Raw genomic sequence first — 13,263 nt, 5'->3', positions numbered from 1 at the left:
TGTTTAATCATTGCGAAGAGCGAGAGGACGTGATCTCTGCCTTTGCTACAAGCTAAGCAACTCCTGCCTCCTCCCATTATTCTTGGATGGTTTTGGAAGAGTCTGAAAATGTTTGATTCTAAGTGAACTGGTGCCCCCAGCACCTGTTTTTCATTTAAGATAACCTTGAAACATATGATACCAGAGATTTCAAATATGTTTCAAATATGTTACTGGCTATTTAGGTAGCTAAACATATCACTTTTCTTGTTATGATCAATTTTTGGTTTTATGAGCTCTTATCCTAAAACTTCACTCTTAATTGTTTTTAACAACCAATTTGTTCAACTCATCAATTTTATATTCTTTCTTTTGTTTTCTAATTAAGCAGATATTGTTTACATATTTTGTTACTCAAACTGTAACCCTGTGGAAAATGGCTGCATTGAACATTGCTTTGCTCTAAACAAAGAAACACTGGTGATTCTGGAAGAGAAGAGGAGAAACACATATCCACAATCCACTCTGTAAAAAAATAACTAACTAAGTATTGCAATAAAAATATCCTGGGTCTTCACTGCTACCAGTTGTCTCGGCCTTGGCCAGCAGGGGGTCTGCCCTAGGCCCGGCTGAGTCCACTGAACAAAAGGGAGCAACTTCTAGCAGTTTCCTACAGAAGCTACCACCTTAGGCTCCCCTCACTAAACAAAACCAGAACAGCCAGCCATATATTTAGTATTATATACAAAGCGATGCAGCATGAAATCTGGTGCTAACCAGAAAATGTGTTGCACTGAACTTGAAAAAGAAAGAGTCATGCAGACCTGGTCTCCTGGCTCCTCTGCAAAAAAAAAGGTGGTGTCAAGCCAGTGTTTGCTCACCTATTCAATTCAAAATCAGTGCTTCTGTTTGACTGACTTGTAAAATAATGTACCCACTAATCAGGCTCTGCAGGTAATGGAGCAGTAAACTCCCTTTGCAAAGGTATTTTTCTTCGGTTTAAAATGCCTTCGCCCATTCGAGCTGTCTCATCAAGAATTTAACTTACGTCAGAGTAGTCCTCTCAAAAGTCCTCTAAACTAGTAAAATAGTGAGGTAATGGGATCCTTACGCATTTCTGCCAAAAAGGAAATCCTGGCAATTTTCAGAGAAGAGAAACACATGTAAAATTCAGCTTTGTGCCCACATCATCACAAAGCAATCAAGAAGTGCACAAATGGAACATCTGAGAAAGCTCATCAGATTCCCTGACATTAGCTTAACCCTCTTGTGTTCACCACTCAGCACCAAAAACTGCTTCACCCTTCTCTCTGAGGCACTGGGAGATTTTAAATTATCATCCAAATACCAGTGAAATTAAAGGGGCTTCAAAGCAGAGTGACACAAGACACATCAAATCCTTGCACCTCACAGACTTTCAACCCTCTGCAAGGTTTTCACCTGCTCTCCCATCTCACCAGCTTAGACTGGTTATATGGTGTCGTAGTTCAGCCCGGATCGGGACCAGACTACGCAGTCTCTCTCTCACTCCCCTCACCCTCTGAGAGAATAGGGAGAGATAACATAAGGAAAAACGGCTCGAGGTTTGAGATAAGGACAGGGAGAAATCCTTAAAGTTTCCGTTATGGGCAAAACAGACTTGACTTGGAGAAAACTATTCATTTATTACTACAAACAGCAGGATAATGAGACAGAGAACAAGATAACCTCCCTCTACCCCTCCCTCTTCCCAAGCTTAACATTATCTCTACCACCTTCCCCCCCCGAGCAGCACAGGGGGGAAGAGGGAATGGGGGTTGTGGTCAGTTCATCACGCGTTGTTTTCTGCCGCTGCTTCATGGTCGGGGGAAGAACTCCTCACATTCGTCCCCTGCTGCGTTGTGGGGTCCCACTCATACGCCACAGTCCTTTGTGAAACTGCTCCGGCATGGGTCATCTCTTCCACGGAGTTCAGTCTATCCAGAATGGGTGTCCCAGCGGGCCCTCCACGGGCCACAGCCGCTTTCAGGCATCCACCTCCCCCGATGTGGGGTCCTTCATGGGCTCCAAGTGGATCTCTGCCCCTCCGTGGACCTCCATGGGCTGCAGGGGGACAACCTGCTCCACCATGGTCGTCACCACAGGCTGCAGGGGAATCTTGGCCAGGAGCTGCATTACTCCTGCCCCTCCTTCTTCACTGACCTTGGCGTCTGCAGCCGTTCCTCACAACAGGCTGGCAGATGTCTCTCAGGATCTTTTTACATCTTATTCACTTCTCATCTCCTCTCCACTTCTTGCAGCCGGGCCGGGCCGATTCGGGCCCAGTCAGCTGCCTGGTGAGAGGCCAGAGGGTGAGGCCTGCAAGGCCCATGAGGCCTGCGCCTCCCCCTCTGCGCTTCTGCCCCCACTCAGCTTCTTCACATCTTCTCTTCTCTCTTTTTTTTTTTTCTGTTTTCCCCTTCTTAAATACGTTATCGCAGAGGCGTTATCACGGAACATTCTGCTACCAATCGGCTCGGCCTTGGCCAGCAGCAGGTCCGCCCTAGGCCCGGCCGAGTCCTACTGAACAAAGGGGAGCGACTTCTAGCAGTTTCCTACAGAAGCTACCACCTTAGGCCCCCCCTCACTAAACAAAACCACGACAGGCTGCACACAGGAAAAGAAAAAGAAAAGCTCAGCAAAAAGCCTTTTAAATAAGAAAGTACACAATCTGGGGTTTTCCCTGATTATGGCTTTTTAAAATTAAATATGCTATTACTGGCAATGGTCACAATGTGTAAAAGCGGCAGCAGAGAGTCTGCTGTAATACCTGGAAATAATTCACTGAAAAGGAGAGAAACTCTGTGAAATAGAAAGGATGCAATTGATTTTCACTCCTCAGGGATAACCAATAACTCACAAATTGCTCTGCTTCACTCCATCTCTCAGGAAGTGCACGCTCATCATTAAGATACAAGAATGAGAAGTATTACTTCATTTTTTGCTCATCTGAGATACTGCAGAGGTCAACATTACTGAAAATGTCCTTGCTCCTCTCTTAACAGTAACTTGGTTTTGTTCATGTGCCTTTTCAAGATTCCCTTCTCCTCTTCCTTACATTTTTGGATAAAAACAAGAAATTCACTGCCATTTTACTACTTGTATTCCACCCCTCACCAGATTTTCGTATACATAGTTTTTTTCAGCATCTCTTGATCCATGTTTTATATGGATAACAGGCGGCAAGCAGGAAAAGAAAAAGAAAAGCTCAGCAACAGGAATCTCTTGACTTCTTTTTTGCAATCTCAAGACCTGAATCCACTTATGCACTTCCGAGTTTCTGATGAGAAAAAGAAGAATATTTTGGGAATAGCCATATTACGAATCAAATAGTTCACTGCTCAAATTCTATTAATTCTTCCTTTCCTCTTACTTTTTCAGCTTTTCTGAAGTTACACAGTCCACACCACAGGAACTACCTGATAACTGTGACTACATAGTATACAGCAGTTACCATTTGAAAATGATCGAACAAACGCTATTGGAAATTCTTGCACCATCATGAGAGTTCGACCACAATCTAGGCTAAGTCATGTTACTAATAAAGTGGCAACTGTGGATGTAATACTTGATAAATGATGAAGAAGTTGGTAAAGTTAAGTAAATACTAAGTAGTTACAAGCCTAATTTCTCACAGGAAAAAAGGTGAAAAAACTGTGAATCCTCTGGGGCCCACATGCTTCTTTCTTAGAGAAAGTAGAGTAAGTCACTGTAAGTCACGAAATGCTAAAAAAAAAAAAAAAGAGCACCTTTAAAGAAAAGAAACCAACATTTTGGATAATTTTGTTGTTCATTCCCCTCCTGACTCTAGACACACACTTGTGGGCGCCTGCTTAGATATGCAATTAGTGGCAAACAGCCCAAACTTCCCCAGCTTAGAGGAACAAAGTAATTTAAACCGGCTGTTGGCAGTGACAACACCTTCTGCCCTATGTTTTGCCAAAATTTCTGCAGAAGGGAAGATTATCTGACATAGGTAGGAAAAGTCAATTAAAGAGAAAAGAGTACTGTTCCTGTGATGCAAAGAAGAGCATGGACATTTGGAGACTGTTTCAGGTTAGTTACAGGTAGCACATTCCTTTCTCAATTTCATTTCAAACTAAGATAAAAAAAGATATTCTGCACGTATTAATGTCTGAATAGCCATCACAGGTCTTGTGGTGGGGCTTAATTTACAGAAACAAAGGTAGATCATTAAGACAGGAGTGTACTTCAATTTTACATCCTATTTGCAAGAAAAATAGAAAGCTCAATTCAGATTTTGGCTTGGTATTAAAACCCTTACCTGCTCTGCTGTCCAGCGGGCCAAAATCCAAGGAATATTTCACAACGTGGTAGTTGTTCCATACATAAAGGAGGTTGTCACGGGGATTATAATCCACAGCAGCAATGTACTGGTAGGAGTTTGGAAAGGGCACATCCACCGTGCTATCTTTGCTTTGGTCAGTGTTATATATGTAGTCTATTTTATTCCCTGTGGCTTCATTGTCATCATCTTCATACACAGACTTCACCACATATAAAATCCCACAGATCATGAAGGCGTTAGAAGCTGACCTCTTGTCATAGGCAGTATCCCACGTCCCTTCAATCCTTAACGTGTAAGGGTTTAACTGGCTAATGACTATTCTGCCATTATTTTGTTCTGTTGCATAGATTACCCATAGCCCGTTCTCATCCACAGCCAGGTCTATATCAGACTTGCCTCCCCAGCGGTAGGGAGAGGTGTCATGGTAATTTGCATTAGCTATAATAGCCTCCCCACTTTTTATCCTTGTCCGCAAGTCAAACTTGACTATATTCCTGGTTCGTTCCTTGTTGAAGAACAATGCCCCGTCGTACACCACAAACCCCGTGCCGTCCACCCGGTGCGGGAGTTTGTATGTCGTGGTTGGCCTCCCGGCAATGAAGTCGTCCTTGGAGGAGTACTCTGTCAGTGTGTCCGTCCGGTATGGCGTCCATGGCATGTAGTAGATCTTGTCGGATGCCTGCAGAGGGTCCTTGCACCAGGCACCAGACTGGTGGTCAGATTCAAATAAGTGTTCGCTCTGGTATACTCCTTTCAGCAGTCCAGGGCAAAGAAAAACTGTCGGAAGTGAAAAGAATTTAGAACAAAAAAAACCCAAAGTTAATGACAGTCTGGAGGTGGTTGGCCCAAACATCTCAACGGATTCTAGTTCTGGAGCAGAGGACACTCAAGATCAGAGGAAACCCAAAAGCAATGCCTTATAGCTGGAGACCGGCCTTCCTGCTGGCCACGTCTCTAGAATAAGATTTGCTCCACTGAACTGATTTTTTTTTTCTTTTCTTTTTCTATCAATTGTGGTTCATTTTCTTATTGCTTTTCAAATCTATTTTTACAGGTGTACTTACGTGGACCACTCTCCTTTGTAAACTCTGAAAAGAATATGTGCCCCCAAAGGATTTCTGGGTTTGTATTTCCAGATTATATTCTGCAGTGAATCTGTACCTACTAGGTGAAGGGGTAAACTTGCAGGGAATTGATCCACATATTTATTTGAATAGCCCACAAAAGAGTGGCCTGGAAATGGAAATAAGAGAAAGAAATTCCCATCCTTACAGCCCAAGTGATATTAAATATTTAAAGGGTACCAATAGCAAAGTGGAGGCGAATCCCTTAGAAACTCAGAAGACCGCTTAAAGCAAAGGGAGCGGGGAGGAACATCCATCTACAGATCTGTAGTATAACTAGAAATGAGGCTTTCAAAGCTGCTACAGGGCACATGAAACATGCAGTCCACACAATTAAAAATTAATGACATATGGATGCTGAAAGGAAAAGACAAGGAAGGAAGGAAGGAAGAAAGGAAAGAAGGAAGGAAAAGAATAAAGTTCATTGGAGAGGTACCCAAGGTCTAGATTTTAATCAGTTAAAAAATGTCCTGTTAAATATAGTAGTAATTCAAACTTAAAAACATATACCTTCTATTGTTACATGAGAGGAGCACAGAGGAACGGTTTGACTAACTGGAGTGCTTTGCTGCTCAGACTTCAACGGGGCTGAGAGGGGCCAGGGCATGCCCAGCACCCAGGAGGAGGGTTGACCTTGGCATCATGGGAATGTCAATGCCAAGAGGCTGGCCGCTTGGATGAGGAGACAAAAGGAGGGATGCTCCAGAACAAAACTGTCTTGCTAGGCCCTCATCATCCCTGGTAGCACCCTCCTGACCTGGAGGTGCTGCACACTCTTTGGAGGGAGAATATTTTTTGGTTATTTGTAGTGCTGATCTCTGTGAGCATCAGTAGTACAATAACCATGATGATGGGATGGGCAGCAGGGAGGTGTGAAGAGGTGTCCCACGACACACTTCTGATAGCGCAAGGCTAGCAGATATGATCCTGCATTCGTGCTCCCTGCTTGGAGCACAACCAATTATTTTTGGAAATGCAGAAATTGGTAATATCCTCTGGAGAGTGAGATAGGAGAAAAATCAGATTTAGTAAATGGTCTAAAAGTATATTGCTCTATTGGAGTCTAAGTAAGCACTCAGAGTAGCTCATAAAGGGCTGCCATTTCCAAGAGGCTTTTATAGCATAATTAGATATACTTATGCACGTATTTTGTATTCACACTTTCCAAATTCTTTGGGGCAGAAGAAGAGTTATCTAAGCCTTTGAATAGAAATTTAATGAAAAAAGTGGCACTGCTAAAAACTTTTCAGCAAAAATGAGTGAAGTTGAGCAGCAGAGATACTAAATAAACTTTAACAAAAAAGTAGTGAGAATTAATGACAAAGTATTTCAACTAAAACGTTAAACTGTTAAATAACTTAGCCTATACATAAGTAATATATATATATATAATTTGAAAGGTATTTAATTACCTTTTTGTTCCACTTCTATTGTAGAGAGAGAGGTAAAGAGAGAAAGGAGAAAAGAGAATAGATTAATGGTACTGTATTGGCCAGGTACTTTTCTTTACCTCTTTTATATGAAAAGGAAGCTTTATTAATTTACTTTAGTTTGTGAACATTTTTATATATATATAAAAATATATGATGTCTTTTCTCTGATATACACTGGTTAATATGCAGACAAGCTGAATAAAATACAGATAAATTTTAACTTTACAAAAATCTTTAAGAAGAAAAAAAAAACTCCAACACTTGGGACATACCACCTCCCTGAACTATTTTTGATACCTTGTCAGCAGCAGCCTTGGATTAGTTTCATAGAGCAAAATGAAATACCCATAAACTGAAATATGACTGATACAGATTTATATATAGAATAAAAAAAAACACAGGGAGAAACTTTAGAGAGAGAATATACCTCTAGAGATAGAATATACATCTTCATATATTTTGCCCAAATCCTGTAAAATAGAGATCCCTACTTTAAGCAGAAGAATATTCCCTTATGACACAAATAGAGAACTGAGGAGAGTTAAATGAAGCACATTGGTGGATGTTCGCAGAGTTCTCTCCTATGTCTGGAGAAACAAGCTTTAGTAGGGCATAGAAAAAATCACTTTAAATATTGTAATAATTATATTACTTGTAAGATTCTGAAGACTTATAGTGTTAACAAGTTAAAAATATCTAAGCACTATTTTAAAGCCCAACCCCAGAACTTGCTAGATATTTTAAAGTTAATTATTCACCATGCATAATAATGCTGCTGAAGAGGATGTGTCCCTTTGGATAAAGCCCCTTGCAGTCAGAATAAATAAATGCAGTGCACTTATTAATTGCTAAATGCTTAGTGCTAGTTTCTATAGCTAATAACCTTCTGCGAGACGCCTTGGGGGCCCTCATCCCAAAGCCTCCTGCATCGTGGCACAGACTCCTTCTTCCAGCATGGTGGGGCCCCAATCAACTTCTGCAGCTCCAGCCCTGGGGTTTGCTGGTTCTGCAAGGCCTCTTCCCCAAAGGTGTAGCAGAAGACAGGCCCCATAAAATATCACTGAAGGAGAAGTGAGAACTTGCCAGCAAAACAGTATGGTTTTGACAGCTGAGAGATCTCTGTTCAGAGAAGCGAGACAGGAATGCAAAGGTATGCACGCATGCTTTGTTTTTGCTTGCCCAGAGTTCACTCCAGAGTTCACTCCAGACTGAGACACTTGCCAAATGACTGTCCTCCGGTGCTGGGACTGCAAACCCCTTTGCATTCAAAAGTCTCATTCATTTGGATAGGAAACTGCAGGCTCAACGGAAGAATTATTTCAGGGTAAGACTGCAAATGCATTGGCCAGACATGTGGATCTGCACTTTGCCGTGCGGGGAGGCGTACATCTGAAGCCAACTGCAGCTCTCAAAACAAATGTTTCCAAACTTAAACAGCCTTTTTTACCTGGGCTTTGATTCAGACTCCTTTCTACTGTATAACAGGTTAAGGTTAAAGGCAAATGTTTTCACCATGTGGCTGTCGGGGCTCTAGGGTGCAGAAACAACTCATTTCAGTGCAAGCACCTGGTTTTGCAAGGGAAACAGCCAGCAAGATTAAAAGGCACCAGACACAGCAACTGGAGAAACCCACACAGAAATTGCTCTCCCCATCCCAGGCTGTGGCTGGCCACAGTTAAGCAGGGTGTTCAGAGAAACATTAAATGTCCCTGGCAAAAGCAAGAAAGCAACATGACAGATCCCAAAATGTATGGCTTCACACTGATTCTTCTAGCTGATGGTATACTGTACCTCTGGCAGCATAGAAGGTAGTAATTTACGTTTCCAAACGAGCAAAAGCTTTTGTAATGCACTCAAACAACAGCGTGATATTGTAAAGCAGCAAGAGAGAAGCTTCTCCAGGAGATAATATATTTGCAACCAGCTGAGTTGAGTGACCCGAAGCATTGATTACTCTTACCCTGAATAGCTCATATGTGTTATTAGCGGTGAGTGCCGTATCTAGCGCTTTTATATTTCCAGACACTGTATGTGTTTTGGTGACCTCCTGCATGGTGCTTTCCATTGTATATATCCCAAATATGTATTTTCCTCCTGCTGATTTAAGACTAAATGCTTTTGAATTTCAATATTTACTTAGCTTATATTGAGACATCATATTATTCAAACAGGTTGCACGGGAAGCTTAGAGGATTTATCTCACTGAGCAATATTAAAAGGAAAGGTCTAAATTAGGGTCTGATTATCCCTTCAATTATGCAACATATCACTGCAAAACTATCTGCATAAAGTATTGGAAGAATTTTTAAAATTTTGCCCAATTACAGACAGTTTTACATCTCTGCAATGCCTGTGCCAGTCCACAGAATTTAAGTACTGCTTACAGCACAGGGGGCACTTTACCTTCCTACAAGGATCTACAGAAAAAGCATGCATATGCATACACAGTTATTTCTCATACAGTGAGATCTTCCACTGCTGCTATTGCTGTATTGAAGCAGAACAAGGGTATTTCACCTCAATATCCTCTGCTAGTTGCAAGCCAGTGCCATTGGCTTCAACAGTGCCAGAGGCCTGAAGGAAATCAAGGACCACCTGCCAGGTCTGAGGGAAGTTAAAAACAAGACTTTCCACGTGGCCTGATTTTCTTCCATTTCTTTGGACAGAAGAAAACCAAGGCCAATGTGCAATCATCAGCTGCTACAGCCTGCCCCTGTTGTGCCTGGAGCCAAGCGATCAGGTATATTCCTGCCACCTATTCAGAAAAATCACACAAACAAATTAATTAAATGCTCTTAGTACTGCTGGGTTGAGGCTCTGAAGACACACTCTTATTTTCTGGCACAATTAACACTTGAACAACATTAACTGCTCATTTTCTTACCACCACTTTGAGTTTCACTCAACTATTTAAGGTGCGAGCACACAGTGGCAGAGTCCTGTAGAGACCTCTCTCCCTGGCACTGCTTCAAACCCACAACAGGAGCACAAAGCTCCTGGAAAAAAAAAATCATCTGACTAAAGGAAATGTTAAAAAACAATTGCAGAAGTAAGTAAGAATTTGTGCCCTGTACTTTGCCAGCTGGGTACTTTCAGGACAGATGTTTAACAGTAGAGCAAGTGACATCCGCTCCCTGTTCGGTTCTTGACAAGTGAAACTGATTTAATATACAAAAGTGAGGATTAAACACATAGTTAATGGCAAAATAGACAGACTAAGAAAACAGATTTGCGTGGCTGACCTATAGCACAAGACGCAGCATCTCAGCCATGCTGAGGGCACTTCATGCTAGATGTGGCTAGCCACTGCATCTTGCCTCCACCAGCCAGCTTCACCAGATGCACAGGGGAGGAAATTGAAAAGTAGTCATGGCACTAGGGAGCCAACTTGGGAGAAACATCCTCAGAAGGCACAGCACTAGCCTTATGCCCTGCCTCAACACATCACCCACGTTGCAAGGTGGTGACTATCACATAGCTGACTCACCACTCGGCTCTCAGCCCTGTTGCACTGGACTTGATCATTGAGCTCCCTCTAATGATAAAACAAAGTCTGGAAGGTGCCTTGTGTCAGGGCTCCTCATACAAGGTTGGTCTGAGATCTACAGCCTTTTCTTTCTTTCTCTAATCCCTAGACCCCAAGCTCCTTGGTGAGCCTTGTGCCAACAGCAAACCACTCACAACTCTCTCAACTTTTTACTTGAGGCTTCCCTACAGCACCCGCAGAGAGCTCTCCCAATTTACGTGTTTCTCCCCAACACACACACACACCATCTGTGGGTTTTAGGTTGAACAGGAATGTGTTTGGGAAGCTGCAAATCTAGCAAGGCACCCCAAAGTGCACCCATGTAGAGCCTGCTCGGAGATGAAGCTGCTCTTCTTTTTTGAAAACATGGCTGGGTGCTGGAGTCTCTACTAAAAGAAGGTTAAAGTAAACAAGAGATGTGATCAAAATTCAAGGCACCAAAGCACATGTCGGTAACAGACTTCCTTTTAGTTGTGTGATAGAAAGCAGTAGTCTAGGCAACTAGGCAATATACAGGCGAGCGCGGCATCAGATTCACAGCACGTCCAGGACCCCGTAGTCAGTGCTAGAGAAAGTCTGTCCTCTAGGCTGTAGGAAAATGTTGGCTAGGATGTATTCCCAGTCATGCTAATAGTAATAAGGCACATGAGGTTCTGAGTAGTTTCTCTTTCCAACATCTAAAATTTAAGAAAGTGGTTGAGTCCCTGAGGAAATGCAGCAGTTGACAGATCAGAAGCGACATGAGAGTGGGGCACAGATACTGCAGGAGGTTCATCAGCTTCTCTCTCGTCTCTCTGGTTCCCCATCCGAGCACCCAGGCAGTGAGGCTAAAGAGGACCACATCTGTATGAATTTCAAACCCAGGGTGCTCTACCGTTGGGAAGCACAGATGGTACGTAGACAGATCCCAACAGGAAAGCACAGTTGAAGGAAAACTGAACTCTGCAGCAGCAGATCTAGAATAAATAAAATCTAAATCCATGGAAAGAAAACAAGAAAATATTCTTATTAATTTGTACTGAAAACACACTCAAAAACCCACATATGGTTTGCCAGAAGAACAGTTAGAGAGCTAGCTCAGCATTTATATGATATGAGCTGTTTTGGCAACTTAAAAGTTCAAAAAGCTGCAGAAGTATCTGTCTCTGCTTAATTTTCTTCTCCTGACACTTAATTAAAATGACAAAAGAGACCACGTAGCGTGCTCACTCCTTGCAGCACAGACACAAACCAAAGCACATGCCACCATTTCTCTAATCTACCCACTCCTTCTAGGAAAGCCTAAGGTCCCACTGTACCACAAGGTGGGTGGTCACTGGACCCCAAATGCCCTAATAATGGGAACACGGTCACATCCACTGCAGTATGCTGTAGCCAGCAGAAGGTTAGATGACATTCTGCCTCTAGGCAAGGGAAAAGCAACAACAATACAGTAGTCTTTGGTTTCAGTCCCTTCATTACAACTGTCCTCACTACAGAAGACACGGTGACCAGCCTCCATCCCCATCCTCTACATCAAGCTGCCTTCAAGTCAGAATTTAGCTCCAGTCCCATTAGTCCCAGTGAGGCACTCAGTCTATGAGCTTTTAAAGTTAAAAGTTTTAACATCCAAAGCCCTCTTGGGTCTTGGCTCAGGAGCAAGTGTAGAGAAAGGAAGAATTAGGTTTTCTAAGACTACTTTCCAAATATGTACTGTTGCTATCTTCCCATTTTTGCCACCTAATCCCACTTTACTGCGATTTTTTTTTTCCCTCTTCAACATGACAGGTTTTCTAGAAATCATGTCACTTCCTTTTCAGAGCAAGAACAATGTCAGCTTCCTTTGGCAAGGTCTAATAAATAAATACATAACAAATTGCACTTTGTGGCCTGCCACTGCTTTACCTGAGGGATCTTCACTCTTGCCAATGGCAAGCACATACATGCATTTAAATGAGGAACAGACCCTGTTAACACTACCTGGCTTGGCAGTCCAAGAGCAACGTAACACTTGAATGTAAAGTACTCAGACTTTCATTCTCCAGCCAGAGGAATGAAGAAATTATTCTTATCAATTATAGTGTTATGAATTAACTTTCTCATGGCTGCCAATTTCTGTTATGAAAGAACCACACAAAACTTTGAGACTCTCCATTGCAGTTCTCCACCAGACCAAAACTACTCTGCAAAATAAGGTTTAAAGTTTGTTTAGGTTTAAATGATTATAATAGTGGGCCCCACTTAGGGTGTAACATTATTTATATTTCCAAGAAAATTTAAGGTTTCAGAAAACAGTATTTCACTCTTCTTGACTGTACGTACCCTATGTGTGCACATAATACTCCCACCAATAAGGCTAGGAAAAAATAGTCTTGATTTATTGCACAGGAGAATGCTTGCCTTTTACTTTATTTAATAAAAGGGAGGAATAATCTCACTTGCTGTGTTTCCAAATTACACTTTTCATATTATACCCAGGCATCAGCAATGAAGGTGCTCTTCAAGTGCAATGCAAGTATCTTGCATTACAATGGCTTCATGTAACACATTCCCAAAATTATCGCCTCCTAATTAATTTCGCTGTGAAGTACAGAGATTGGAAATGTCAATAATCCATAAATGCTTTCATGAACCACAACCTAAATTAGATCCTTAAATATGGTATCTATGGATTTGCAGAAATCAAAGCTGTCGTTTTTCGTAAGTGGATTTTTTTTTCCCTTAGATTTCCATTCATCTGATGAATTTGTGAAACATTTCAAACCATTAATTTGGGCTTCCTTAAAATGTCAGTGCTTTCAGTCTGCTTTTTAATACATAATACTTAAATTTAATAGATGTTCACTAAAAGAATACTAAGAATTATTAATGTTAAAACACTTACAGTCATCAGGA

General features: G+C 41.9%; 1 protein-coding gene across 1 annotated transcript in view; it reads right to left on the bottom strand.

Annotated features, from left to right (window-relative positions):
* Positions 1 to 13,263, bottom strand: part of ADGRL3 (adhesion G protein-coupled receptor L3) — a 553,885-nt gene that overhangs the window by 190,282 nt on the left and 350,340 nt on the right. Inside the window, exon 6 of the mRNA XM_086746193.1 lies at positions 4,283 to 5,083. Coding sequence (XP_086602319.1) covers positions 4,283 to 5,083 — 801 coding nt within the window. The remainder of the gene's footprint in view (positions 1 to 4,282; positions 5,084 to 13,263) is intronic.

Source organism: Chlamydotis macqueenii, chromosome 4 (genome assembly GCF_036417535.1).
Source record: "Chlamydotis macqueenii isolate bChlMac1 chromosome 4, bChlMac1.mat, whole genome shotgun sequence".
NCBI classification, from domain to species: Eukaryota; Metazoa; Chordata; class Aves; order Otidiformes; family Otididae; genus Chlamydotis; species Chlamydotis macqueenii.
The sequence above is the reverse complement of the archived record's forward strand: the minus strand, read 5'-3'. Positions and strand labels throughout refer to the sequence as shown.